Source organism: Notechis scutatus, chromosome 3 (assembly GCF_049901735.1).
Source record: "Notechis scutatus isolate UNSWTSFEM ecotype Mainland chromosome 3, rNotScu1.2, whole genome shotgun sequence".
NCBI classification, from domain to species: domain Eukaryota; kingdom Metazoa; phylum Chordata; class Lepidosauria; order Squamata; family Elapidae; genus Notechis; species Notechis scutatus.
In genome coordinates, this window is record NC_142011.1 from 5471343 (window position 1) to 5485287 (window position 13945).

Sequence of the window (13945 nt, forward strand, 5' to 3'; positions counted from 1 at the left end):
ACACTCATATAGTGACTGTTTGAAGTCACTGAAAAAATGACATGACCATTTTTCACACTTACAACTGTTGCAGCATCCCCATGGTCATGTGATCAAAATTAGGATGCTTGTCAACTGCTTCGTATTTATGAGGTTGCATTGTCATAGGATCATGTGATCACCTTTTGAGACTTTCTGACCAGCAAAGTCAATGAATAAGTCAGATTCACTTAACTGTATTACTAACTTAACAGTCACAGTGATTCACTTAACAACTGTGGCAAGAAACATTATAAAATGAGGCAAAACTCACTGAACAACTGTCTTGCTTAGCAACAAAATTGTTGAGCTCAAATTGTGGCCCTAAGGACTACCTGTATTTTAAGATGCCTCTAAGTAATGTGGATGCTCCATCATTGGAAGTTTTCATGAAGAGACTGGACAGCCATTTTTCCAGAATCTTATAGGATCTCCTGCCATGAGCAGGGGGTTGGACTAGAAGACCTCCAAGGTCCCTTCTAGCCCTATTGTTAACCTTGAAGCTGGTCTGACTAAGGCCATTTTGAGATTTCAGCGCTGACACACTGGAGAAGAGGGACAGGGAGGGGGGAATATAGTTGGGGCATTGTAGTCAAAGCAAAATACTTTCTCTTGGGAACCAAGGACATTTCTGCAGGTGCTCGGAAGGAGGGGTCTGGAGTCGTCTAGCAACTGGACGGTATCCTGACTGGACCATGTGACTAATTGTTTTGAGAAAGTGAAAAACATTTACTTTTAATTAGGGAATACTCAAGAGCCAGTTTTCACCAGCCTGTGCCAATATGACATATCCAATAAACTTATTCTTTGAGGAATCTACCTGCCTCAGAGTTTCATTTGCTGTGGATTTGTTACTCGGAACCCTGACACCTAGTCTATGTTTTTTGTTCTAAGATTGACTAAGAGAATTGTCCAATTTTGGCACCTCACTATAGGACATATTGCAGGAGGAGTAATTTTAGATGAAATTGGAGAAGAATGTTGTCATGAAGGAAATCAAAAGCTAGATTTTATTTGGAGAACAGGAGCTCAGCTTAGCTGCATTCCAACCAAATCTACACCACAGCAAAATCACATCTATTTCAGTTTCAAATATTCTGCCCCAACAATATTTTTTCAATGGAGAAAATGGATTACCAGCAACAACATCAACCGACTTGTGAGAAGGTCCACAGTACAGAACGTGGCTCTTGGATGAGGAGTGGTGACACTTGGTTGACTGTGGTGACACCACCCCAGTTTGAGTTGAGTTTCCATTGTTCTCCTGATTGAGCTGGTGAAACCAGTACACGATGTGAGCACCAACCACGGTTTTCCCAGTGCCTGAACAAATACAGAAACAAAACCAAAGAGGCTGCTGTCAGCCTTACAAGGTAGATCAGATCAAGAGTCTCATTCCACAGAACATTAGGGTCAATTAAATATAGCTAGTTCTCCACAGAAGTTCTAATGCTGGGGAAATGAAGGAAAGAGAAGAGCAGCAAGGGGATGGACTCAGTTACAGTGGTGATGGACAAATCATTGGAAGACTTGAAGGACCAGATTGGGGAAAGAAAATCTATCTATGTGATTGTTGATTTGATGGAACAAAATCAGTCAATCAGTGTGAAGACCAGGTTTCTCTGAGAAGTCCAAAATGTTGGAAAAAATGGAAGGAAAGAGGAGAGGGTGATAGGAGCAAGTGGATGGACTTGGTTCCAATGGAGATGAAGGCATTATTGGAAGACCAGGTTGGGGGCAGATCCTCCTGGAGAAAACGTATGTCTGTCAACGATGACTTGATGGGCCAAAATCAATCAATCAACTTGAGGTCAGAGTTCCTTTGAGAGGTCCATCCTGCTGGGAAAGGTAGAAGGGAAAAGAAGGAAAGGACGCCAAGCAGCAAGGGCGATGGAATCAGTTATCGTGGTGAAGGGCACACCATTGGAAGATTTAAAGAACCAGTTTGGGGATGGATCCTACTGGAGAAAACCTAACTATGTGGACATTAAGAGTCAACAGTGACTGGATGGCACACAATCAATCTATCATGAAGACAGAGTTCCTTTGAGGAGTCCAGAAGTCCATCTGCTAGGAAAAGTGGATAGGAAGAGAAGAATTGGACAGCCTGCAGCAAGGTTGATGGTCTCACTTACGGCAGCGATGGTCCCATCGTTGGAAGAGCTGAAGGATCTGGTTGGGGACAGATCATCGGGGGGGGGGGAGAGAGTCTATCTAGGTGGTTGCTGAGAGTTGACCTGACTTGATGGAACATAGTGTGAAGACGAGATTTCTTTGAGAAGTCCATAAAGTGGAGAAAGGTGGAAAGAAAGAGAAGAAAATGATCAGCAGCAAGATGGGTGACTCAGTCACAATGGCAATATGGGCAATATAGGTAGTCCTCGACCTATAACCAAAATTGAACCCAACATTTTGGTTGCTAAGTGAGACAGTTGTTAAATTAGTTTTGTCCCATTTTATGACCTTTCTTGACACAGCTGTTAAGTGAATCTAGCTCTCCATTCGACTGCTTGTCAGAAGGTCACAAAAAGTGAACACATGTCCCTTAGGACACTGTAACCATCATAAATATGAGCCAGTTGCCAGAAACTACTGAATTTTGATTGCGACCATTGGGATGCTGCAATGGTCATAAATGTGAAAACTGGTCATGTTACTTTTTTCAGGACTGTTGTAATTTTGAACGGTCACTAAACAAATGGTTGTAAGTCGAGGATTACCTGTAGATGAAGGACCAGAGAAAATGTATTTATGTGGTCACTGAAAGTCAAAACTGACTTGATGACACATAATCTCTCAATCAATGAAAAGATCAAGATCCTTTAAGACATGGAAGAAAGATGAAAGGGAAGAAGACAACTCAACAGCAAGGTAGATGGAGTCAGTTACAAAGGTGGTGAAGTCATCCTTGGAAGATCTGAAGGACTAAGTTGGGGATAAATTGTCATGCACATCTGTCCATGTGGTCACTATGCGGCGACAAGGATTTTTTGGCCCATAATGAATTGTAAAAACTTAAGAAATGTTTGAGCATCTAGTTATAGTTAAGAAATGCTTAAATTAATCCCCAAGGTGATTTTTCAAAAGACAATTGGACTTTCCTTGAAGAGGTTTTACTTCTCATCCCAGAAGCTTCTTCAGTTCTGGATGAATGGTGGATGAAGGAGGGATTTATATTCCTTTCAGTCATCTGGTTGTTAGCATTCTTTCTGAGAGCCATTGAGGCCACTTCAAGATTTAGCTGTGCCCTCAGTCACCTGAATTGTGCAAATGGGTGTGGAACCTTCTTGGAGCTGCTGAAAGTATCATGTTGTAGACAGGAGACAGGTGGTGTCGTATCTTTTGTTGAGAGTAGGCTGTTCAATTTCAACACAGATGGCCTCTTTGACCCCTCTTCTAAACTAGTCTTCAAGGAAAAAAAACCCAGTTGCCTTTTGAAAAAGCACCTTGGGGACAACTATGACCTGGATGACTGAGAATCTCCATAGACATTTAGCTATGCTGGCCTAGTGCTGAAGACAGTTGCCTCCCATTCAGAAGGTTGAGAGTTCAATCCTAGATAGTGGCAAATGTTTCTCTATCAGGGTGCAAAGAAAAGACATCTGCTGTGAACTCCATGTAGGCATCAGGAAGGGCAGCCGGCCAGTAAATTCTCAGCTCCATCCAATCACCCCGACTTTGCCCCGAATAAAGGGGATTACAAGGTCATAAAAAGGAGGTTGACCCCTCACCTGGCGGTCCTTGAATTAGAGTGAAGGACTTTTTCAGTGCCTCCTGGATGGCTTTCTTTTGACTTTGATTGAGTTTATGGCTACTGCCTGGGATGTCAAAATTCTGTCTTTTCAAAATATTGGAAGGTCTTGCCCCTGCAAGTAGAAAACACAATTCAAAGATACAATCTAGCAAACTCATTATTCACTGAGAATCAGGTGGTTATATGTTACCAGCAGTGTGTGAAATTAGGCACTTTATAAGAAGCCTTCGAAACCTACTGAATGCCAAAAATGGGATGTCAAAATATGAAAGCCTTAATATTTCGCACATTTCCTAGGCATCCTATGCAATGCCAAAACGCAAACCAGCAGAGTATAAATACTGCTAAAATGCCATTCTAGCCTTCCTTGTTGCAACAAGTATGTCAATACTGGTGCTTTTTCTCATTTGCTTCAATGAGAAAGCCCCTATACTTTATGTTGCATTTCATCTTTCATTTTCAGATATATCTTTTCAATAAAGGATTGGGTTGGGGTTGGGGTTAATGGCAACCCAACCCTCTTTCTAACCCCTAACCCTAATTCTAACCCTAAACATAATTCTGACCCTCACTTTAACCCTACTCACTCCAACCCCTAACCACTAACCCTAACCCAACTCTAACCCCTAACCCTAATTCTAGCCCTAAACCGAACTATAACCTTAACCCTCACTCTAACTCTTAACCCTAACTCTAACTCTTAACCCTAAGTCTAATCTTAACCCTAACTAACCATTAATCCTAACCTTCATTCTAACCCTAAACCTAACCTTCCTCTTACCCTCATTCTAACCCTAATCCTAAACCCTAACCCTCATTCTAATTTCTAACCGTAACTCTAAGCCCTAACCCTCATTCTAATTCCTAACTCTAACCCTCTCTAACCCTACTAACTCTAACCCCAAACCCTAACCTTCATTCTAACCCCAAACCTAACCTTCCTCTAACCCTTTCTAACCCTAATCCTAAACCCTAACCCTCATTCTAATTTCTAACCGTAACTCTAAGCCCTAACCCTCATTCAATTCCTAACTCTAACCCTCTCTAACCCTACTAACTCTAACCCCAAACCCTAACCTTCATTCTAACCCTAAACCTAACCTTCCTCTAACCCTAACCCTAATCCTAAACCCTAATCCTAAACCCTAACCCTCATTCTAATTTCTAACCGTAACTCTAAGCCCTAACCCTCATTCTAATTCCTAACTCTAACCCTCTCTAACCCTACTAACTCTAACCCCAAACCCTAACCTTCATTCTAATCCTAAACCTAACTCTAAGACCTAACTCTCATTCTAATTCCTAACTCTAACCCTCCCTCTAACCCTAACCCCTCATTCTAACCCTAACCCTCACTCTAATCCTAATCCCAACCCTTACTCTAACCCCTAACCCTCACTTTAACCTTAACCCTAATTTTAACCCCTAACCCTCTTCATGACTCTTTTAATACTTTGTCAAAACAGTTCTTGTCATTCTGCATGACGTCTATATTTAAATTTAGTAGCTGGAGCAGCAGGGTTGTTTAGTGAGCCAGAACACAAAGTTGTAGTTGATTGATTGGAGAGGGCAGGCTCCAGCGTGAGGCAATCTGCACTGTGATTGGTTGCTATGGGTGTGGAGGGGGAGGTTCCCTTTTTCCCGCCTTTTTCTTCTGTGTGCCCTGTGTGCTTTTACCTCATGATTTGCCTGACTAGCTAGTTTACTTTATATAGTTGTAAAATATACAGTATTAATTTATATAAAACTACAAGTTTGTGCCAGCGTCTCTGACTCCTTGGACACCTGCTGTCCAATTCCCTGGCAGTCTAGGTATTATATACAATGCCTAGGGAAAGTATAATAGTATATTAAAATAAAGCAAGACATTTCGCACTTTGCCTAAAAAGTCACACATTCTACAGATTTCCTGGGCATTATATACAATGCCAGCTTTTCATACATTGCCGGTAACGTATACATTTAGTACATTATATTATTGCTCATTTGTCACATATGCAGCCAGATGTTTATCCTGGGTTTTAGCCTTTTTGTCTAATAAAGGAGAATATTTGTAGTTCAGGGTTGAATTGAGAGGTCCTGGGTGCTCTCTGAGCTTGTTTGTTTCCTAGCAGACGTTTCATTACCCAACTAGGTAACATCATCAGTGCTAGAAGAGAGAGGGATTTGGAGAGAGAAGAAGAAAGAGAAGGGAGGAGGAAGAGGACTATGGGGTTCTTGAAGCTCTCTGGGCTTCCTTGTTTTCTTTTAGATGTTTCATTACCCAACTAGGTAACACCATCAGTGCTAGAAGGGAGTGGGATGTATGGAGGGGGAGGGGGAGGAAGAGGAAGAAGGAGGAGGAGGAGGAGGAGGAGGAGGAGGAGGAAGAGGAAGAGAAGGAAAAGACGTGACTGTGGGATCCTTGGTGCTGTCTGAGCTTGCTTGTTTTCTTTCAGACGTTTCATTACCCAACTAGATAACATCATCAGAGTTAGCCACTTTTTGTCCTATCAAGTCCTTCCCAAGGACCTGGAATAGGCAGATATGGCTACATGGTGGTGTTAGAGGTATTGTTGCAGGATGTTAGATGTTCCGAGCAAAGCTGCCTATTGCAATTGACTGATGGGGATTTTGTCAATGCCGATGGTGTATCAGAGGCGCTCCAGCTGTTTCGGGATTGAATCCAAGGCGCCTATTCCTATTGGTCCCATCTTTGCTTCCTTTTGCCACAATTGTTCTATTTCTATTTGCAGGTGTTCATGTGTTTGATCTCCTCCAGTTCTTTCCCTCCTGTTCTGCTGACTGCAGGTACTGACCTTATTTATCTGCAATTGTTAACTATTATTATGAGCCTTCAAACACTGGTGGAAAAATACTGCACAGGACTAAAGAGACATCTTATCACTTTGTACCAGAAGATGCTACTGACAACTGCCCTGATCACATTAATGCAGCAACAAACCAATACAGATAGTCCTTGACTTACAACAGTTCACTTAGTGACTGTTCAAAGTTACAACAGCACTGAAAAAAATGACTTGTGGCCATTTTTCACACTGATGACTGTTGCAGCATCTCCATGGTGATTTACATTTGGATGGTTGCAGTGTCCCGGGAGTCACATGATCCCCTTTTGTGACCTTCTGATAAGCAAAGTCAGTGGGGAAGCCAGATTCACTTAACAACCATGTTACTAATTTAACAACTGCCATGATTCACTTAACAAATGAGGCAAAGAAAATTGTAAAATGGGACAAAACTCACTTAATGAATTTCTCACTTAGCAACATACATTACAGGCTCAATTGTGGTCATAAGACAAGGACTACCTGTATCTGAGATTTTATTGGCCAACTAGGAATTGTATTTTTTTTTTAAAAAAGGACAGCTTGTGAAAGAAGACGACACAATTTCATAGTTCCAAAGATCTGTTCAAGAGATTGGTGTGACCACACCATTAACATGGTGGCCAGAAGCAAAGGTTCACACCTCTCTATTTGTATGCATTAAAATAAGGAAGGGATTCACTACACATTTGTGGCTGTCATTATAATTTTTTACACACCACACCTTATCTCTCCACCTGGGTATTCAAGGGGGAGTTGTGATGATAAAACCAGCATCTTGCCATCACAATGTTAAGTACCACCCTGTACATGTTATAATGTCACATGCATGTACCAATCAAGGCAATCTGGTTTGCACCTATATAATGCCTGCATCATTTGGGCAAAAGTCTTCCATTCTGCAGACCCGTCTGTTACGACGACATATGACCCTAATGGAGCCTCATCATTACAGTCGTAGGTCGGGACGGTCATAAAACAGACCCACACATGACCAGGCTCAATTTTACAACCCAGGTTGCAGCAATTGTTAAGGGAATCACTGTTGTCATTAAGTAAACACTTAAGTTGCTAAGCAAACTCTTTACTTGCTTTGGGTTTGTGTGTTTTTTGCCAAAAACAACAAGTAAAGGCAGCTTCCTGCAAAAACAGTAAATTGAAAGTTGCATGACTAAAAGATGCTGAAAATGATAGGATAGAATAGAATAGAATAACAGAGTTGGAAGGGACCTTGGAGGTCTTCTAGTCCAACCCCCTGCTTAGGTAGGAAACCCTACACCACATCACACAAATGGTTATCCAACATCTTTTTAAAAGCTTCCAGTGTTGGAGCCCTCACAACTTCTGGAGGCAAGTTGTTCCACTGGTTAATTGTTCTAACAGTCAGGAAATTTCTCCTTAGTTCTAGGTTGCTTCTCTCCTTGATGAGTTTCCACCCATTGCTTCTTGTCCTACCCCCAGGTGATATGAGGGCCAGTTGCTGACAGCCCAGCATTTGGTCATGTGACCACCAGGAGGAAGGGGTGGCATCAGAACTGAGTGGTAAATAACTTTGGGGGGGGGGGGGCGGGGAGGTCAATCATAACTTCAAATGGTTGCTAATCAGCCCTACTTGTACTATTTTCACTGCTAGGCTATGCAATTTTGTTCTACAGGTGACTTACAATCTTTGACTTATAATCATTCACTTAGTGACCATTTGAAGTTACAATGGCACTGAAAAAAGGGACTGATGACTGTTTTTCACACTTACAGTAGAACCATTGCAGCATCGACATGGTCACATGATTAACATTCAGACACTTGGCAACTGGCATGTACTTATGACAGTTATACTGTCCCGGGCTCATGTAATCCTCATTTGTAAACTTCCCAGCTGGCTTCCGACAAGCAAAATCAATGGAAGCAAGATTTGCTTAATGACTGAATGGTTCACTTAACAACTGCATGATTCACTTAGCAACTGTGGCAAAAATAAAGCACACAAAATGGGGCCAAACTGAATTTAACTGAATTTTAAAAACTGCCTTGCTTAACAACAGGAATTTGGGGCTCAATTGTGGTTTTAAGTTGAAGACTATCCGGTACTTACTTTGGACTGGAATGGGTTGACCCAGCACTATGCTCTGAGAAAGTTTCGAGGCATACTCCAGGTTCCAAACAGCTGCTTCTTTCCGGCTGTAAAGAAAAGATAAGTAAGTGAAGAAGAAAGAAACACCAAACAGATAAGGGAGAAAAAAAACAACAACCTCAGCAAGGTTTCCAAACATTCTTGCTGTGAATTGTCCATATTTGTTTTAGGTTGACATATTCATGATTAGTGAAACCACCAAATTACCCTTTTGCTGGGATCAGTTATGAAAAAAATAAGTCGAGGAAAAAGAAAGGGCAAAAACAGAACCCAAACGCTTTGATGCAATGCAGACTTACACTGTGGGGGTCCTTGGTGCAATTGAGCTTGATTGTTTTCCTACAGATGTTTCATTTACCAAACTAGGTAACATTATCAGAATTTACCAGTAGAAGGGAATGTGGTTTATGAAGTGGAAGCAAAGGTGGCAGAAGGTGGAGAAAAGAGGAGGAGGAAGAAGAAGAGGAGGACTGTGGGGTCCTTAGTGCTCTCTTTCTTGTTTTCTTGCAGACTTTTCATTACCAAGGTAGGTAATAACATCAGTGCTAGAAGGGAGAGGAGTTTGCAGAAAGGAGGAAGAGGAGGGGAATGGGAGCAGGAGGAGGACTGTGGGATCCTTCAACTTGATTGTTTTCTTGTAGGTGTTTCATGATCCAACTAGGTAACATCAGTGCTGGAAAAGAGTGGGGTTTGCTGTTTATATAGCTTGCCCTGTCAGCCTGTCCTATGTATAAAGGCAGCAAAACCCACTCCATTTAGTACTGATGATATTACCTAGTCAGGTAAGAAAACTGCCAAACTCAAAAAGCAGCAATGACCCCACAGTTCAAACCTGAGCTACAAATATTCTCTTCTGTCGGCAAACTTACATATCAGGCAGCTGCTTCGGAATCAGCTCTACACTGAACCTTGAACTCTTCTGGGTGACCTCAGAGGGAATCTTCTCCATGGACATAAAATGGATGTAGAAATTCACCATCACGTCACCCCGCTGATCAGGTTTTTCATTCTCCTCAAACTTATCTGTACATCCATGCGCCACCCAAGTGTACGTATCGGGATCAATCATGAAATCCTGAGTCTTGGTTGCTTCCTTGGTCAAACGGAGTTGCTGGAAGCTCTGGCTGAGGTCTTCCTCTTTGTCCTGAATCCCAGGTCCTCGGAGGCCCGAAAGGCGAATGCACATGTAGCAGGCGCCAAAATCCACTTCAATGCCACATTCTTTGAGGAACTTCTTGTTGAGGTTGATGGTTCCACATAACTGACCTTGTGAGGTCCGCTGCCCCTTCCAAATAATCTGGATGTCTTGCAGGACAATCGAGCTGTTTTCAGCCAACGCGCTCAAAGTTGCTTCTATGTCACAAAGAGGCAGCCACACTTTGCGATAATCAGAGGCATTCTTATAAATGTTCTTCGAGGCTTGGGAAGTGTACTTGGAGAAGCAATTGATGGGTCGCTCGGTGTGTTCCAAACACACCTCAAAGCCAGGAGCTACTGTCCACAGTTGCACAAACGGCACCAGGAAGCCTCGGTGGACATCGGTGGTCAGTTGGAAATTCAGCACATCTCCAACTTTAAGTTCCACGGACAGTTCTTTATAGTGTAAGCACTTACTCCTCCTCACTGACCCCACAGGTTTGGATTCCAGGGTGTAACTCTTCTTAAGAAGGTAGATTAACTTCTCGTAGTCTTCATTTTTGACAGCTGCAAGGATTTCATGCCACACATCTCCATCGAAGCGAAAGTTGTTCCCTCCGATCTCTGACAACTTCACTTCATCCTCCTTTTTGGTTACATAGGAGTAAATTCTTCTCCTCCACGTCAGCTTCATACTGTTCCGCTCCTCAATGAAATGTGGTTGGGACACCAACTGAAGGGCTCTATAACTGATGCTGGGACTATCTGGAAAGTTCTCATTGTTGAGAGGAAACAAGAGTTTGAAATTTTGGGCTTTCCCTTCAATGTTGGCAATGAAAGCAAACTTCTTTTGAACGTGACATTTCAACTGGGTGGCCAGTTCCAACGATCGGATTCTTCGCTGGTACATCTTGGCCCTGCCATTCTTCCGGTTGAAATCATGGCAGAGGAATTCAATTTCTACTTCGGAGTACTGGATGGGTTTCTTTGAAATCAGAGAGACGATATGCCGTTGAATGACAACATCCACGTAGCGCCGAATCGGAGAGGTAGCCCAGGTGTATGAGTCCACATGCAAAGAGTAGTGGCCCAGCTTGGCCTGAGGACAGGAATTAGAACGAAGAAAATAAGAACGGTTCAAGAGCTTCCGAAATTCTAAATTGATGGGCGCAAGTTTAGGGTGGATGTCATCTGTGGTAATGAGGTCAAGCATCTTGGGAAAGTCACGGTCATTGGCCGCTGACTTGAGATGATCCCACGAGGAAGCCAAGAGAACAAATGGATGCATAGTCTTCACGACGGCATCACCAGTTGGAGCTCCTAGGTGATGGGAGAGGTGGGTGGACAGAGGAATGACATCTCTGTATTTCTCCCTCATTTGGGAGATTTGTTGAGGGTTGGGCTCCACCTGACAACGAAGAGGGGTTAAATTTCTGGTAAGAGTCCGGTTTGTGAGCAGATCTCCCACAGAACTGTTGAAGAGGATCATAAGCTCCTCAATCATCTGGTGAGAACATCGCTGACCTAAAGGAATTTCTTCATCCAATTGGTCATAATGACAGTCTTCGTGAAGCCTGGACTTCCGGTGGACACGGGAGAAATGATACGCCATCGCAACATAATCTTCTAAGGTGTCAAAATTAGGTGATGGTGCCTCTATTTTGTAGTGGTTCTTAATGATCCCTTCAGCTTCCTCATAAGTCATCTGCCGATTAGAACAGATAATGGACGTGGCAAAGGAAATTTTTTCCATCTGGTCCGTGGCCTTATCCATTAGGACAAAGAGGGAAATCACCAATCGTTCCTTGTGAGGAAGGAGACTGCAGAGATCCTGACTGAGCTGTGGTGGGAACAGATGTATAGGCTTCTCAGGAGCATAATAACTTAACCCTCGGTTCTTGGCTTCTGTATCCAAAGGACAATCTTTGCGGATCACAGAGGCCAAGTCAGCAATGTGGATCCCAATCTCATATTTGTCACCCATATCTCGGACACTGATGGCATCGTCCAGGTCTTTGGCACCCAAGGGGTCAACCGTGAAAGTAAAGTAAGCCCGACAGTCTTTCCTCTCTGCTCTCATCAGAGTGGGGTAACCAGAGATTAATTTGGCCACTTGGCTGTTCACTGAGGCAGGATATCCATTGGACAATCTATATTCCAAATCCAGAATACGAAGCCCATCATCTAGTGAGGAAGCCAAGGGAAGGACCTCTGTAACAATTCCTAGAGGATAGTAATAACCTTCTTCCCATTTCATGATTCGTACTGCGAAAAGGCATGTCTTCCGGTTTTCTGGTGTTATTTTTTTCCTGCTCTTCAACTTAATATTTCCTGCCTGGTCAAGTCTGCGGATGGGAATAGAGTCAGCATCATCTCTCAATGGAGGGACATAGATTTTTGTGACAGTCTGGTCAATGGGGATCATGACCCGGAGATCAAACTCATCCACTCTGCAGACAAAGGTGCGATCTCGTTCCACCTTTTTTAAGATGCCCACCACTTTCCCATGAGGGTTGTCCTCAAGAGTAGCTTTGGGCGTCAGGATCTCCACCAAGACCTGGTCTCCAGTGAAGGCCATGCCACAGTTGACTCGACCCTTGATCTGGATGGTCATCAAGGAAGGCTCATCCAGAGTGAAGGCAGAAGCTTGATCGAACCGTTCTTGGATGAATTCGCAACGTTTGTATCGCTGGGGCTGCATCTGCAAATACTGCTGCATCATTTGCAAGGAATAGTTGCTGTACTCTTGCCTTCTCCGTTCAGGGACTGAGACGTCCGATTTCACCTTCAACAGGCCTTCTTCAGTTACCAACACCATCGACTCTTTGCTTTCATCCAAGAGTTCCTGCAATATTGGATCATCAAGGTTTAAACTTTCCGTGTCGGAGTCCCAGGAGTCTGTATTGCTACCTTCTTCCTCGGATTCGGGGCTTTCTCTGTTCCAGGCGGCCAAATCGGATGTCACCTGCTTTATCTCCTCCAAGGTCAGGGTTTCAGGAGTAATGGACTTCTTCTCAATGCACTTCTTGATGAAACTTTTCCAGATCTTGCTGCACTGGCCATGAGAACACAGAGCGACGGCGTCTCCGACTACGATGACCTGCGACTGGGCCCTTGTTATGATGGTGTTCAACACCCGCGCATTGTTGAAATACTCCAGATTAGAGGAACTGACATGGACCAGGCTGTTGCAGGTATGCACAGTGTTGATAATGATGACACGGAATTCTCGCCCTGTAGAAAAAACAGAAAGTGGATCTATTCATCGATATCATGAAATATAGGCTATCCTCGACTTACAACCATTCATTTAGTGACCATTTGGTACTGAAAAATGTGACTGTTTTTCACTTATGACCATTGCAGCATCCCCATGGCCACGTGATAAAAATTCAGACACTTGGCAACTGACTCATATTTATAATGGTTGCAGTGTCCCAGAGTCATGTAACCACTTTTTGCTAACTTGTGCCGAGCAAACTCAAGTCAGATTCACTTTACAACAGTGTTACTAACTTAACAACTGCAGTGATTCCCTTAACAACTGTGGCAAGATAGGTCACAAAATGGGGCAAAATTCACTGAACAACTGTCTGGCAATGGAAATGTTGGGCTCAATTCTGGTCATAAGTCGAGGACTACCTGTAATAAAGTCAAGGCAAAGAAAATAAATGTTACAGATGCAAAGAGAGATTTCAAATTATGGATACATCTGCCCCAAATTGGAAGCATTGTTGAATCCCTTTTAACAGGTAGTCCTCAACTTAGAATCATTCATTTAGCGACCAGCAGAAAATACAACAGCACTAAAAAATGTGACTTACGACCAGTCATCACATTTAAGGCTGTCGCAGTGTCACCACGATCACGTGATTAAAATTCGGTTGGTTGTCCACTAACGGTTGCAGCATCCCAAGGTCATGTGATCACCATTTGCGACTCAATAACTGTCCAGTTTGGCACAGCAACCAAACAGGACACAGGCACAGGCTTCAATGGATAGTTACGATTGCAGAAAAATCAATTGCAACCAGCTTGCCTTCCACAGAGGACCTGTATATCGTGTGGGTCAGAAGA

At 43.1% G+C, this 13945-nt stretch overlaps 1 protein-coding gene across 1 annotated transcript in view; it reads right to left on the reverse strand.

The window, feature by feature from the left end:
• Positions 1-13945, reverse strand: part of HELZ2 (helicase with zinc finger 2) — a 62461-nt gene that overhangs the window by 13575 nt on the left and 34941 nt on the right. The window contains exons 9-12 of the mRNA XM_087959145.1: positions 9601-13102; positions 8693-8778; positions 3750-3884; positions 1156-1341 (exon numbers count right to left, since the gene is read on the reverse strand). Coding sequence (XP_087815271.1) covers positions 1156-1341; positions 3750-3884; positions 8693-8778; positions 9601-13102 — 3909 coding nt within the window. The remainder of the gene's footprint in view (positions 1-1155; positions 1342-3749; positions 3885-8692; positions 8779-9600; positions 13103-13945) is intronic.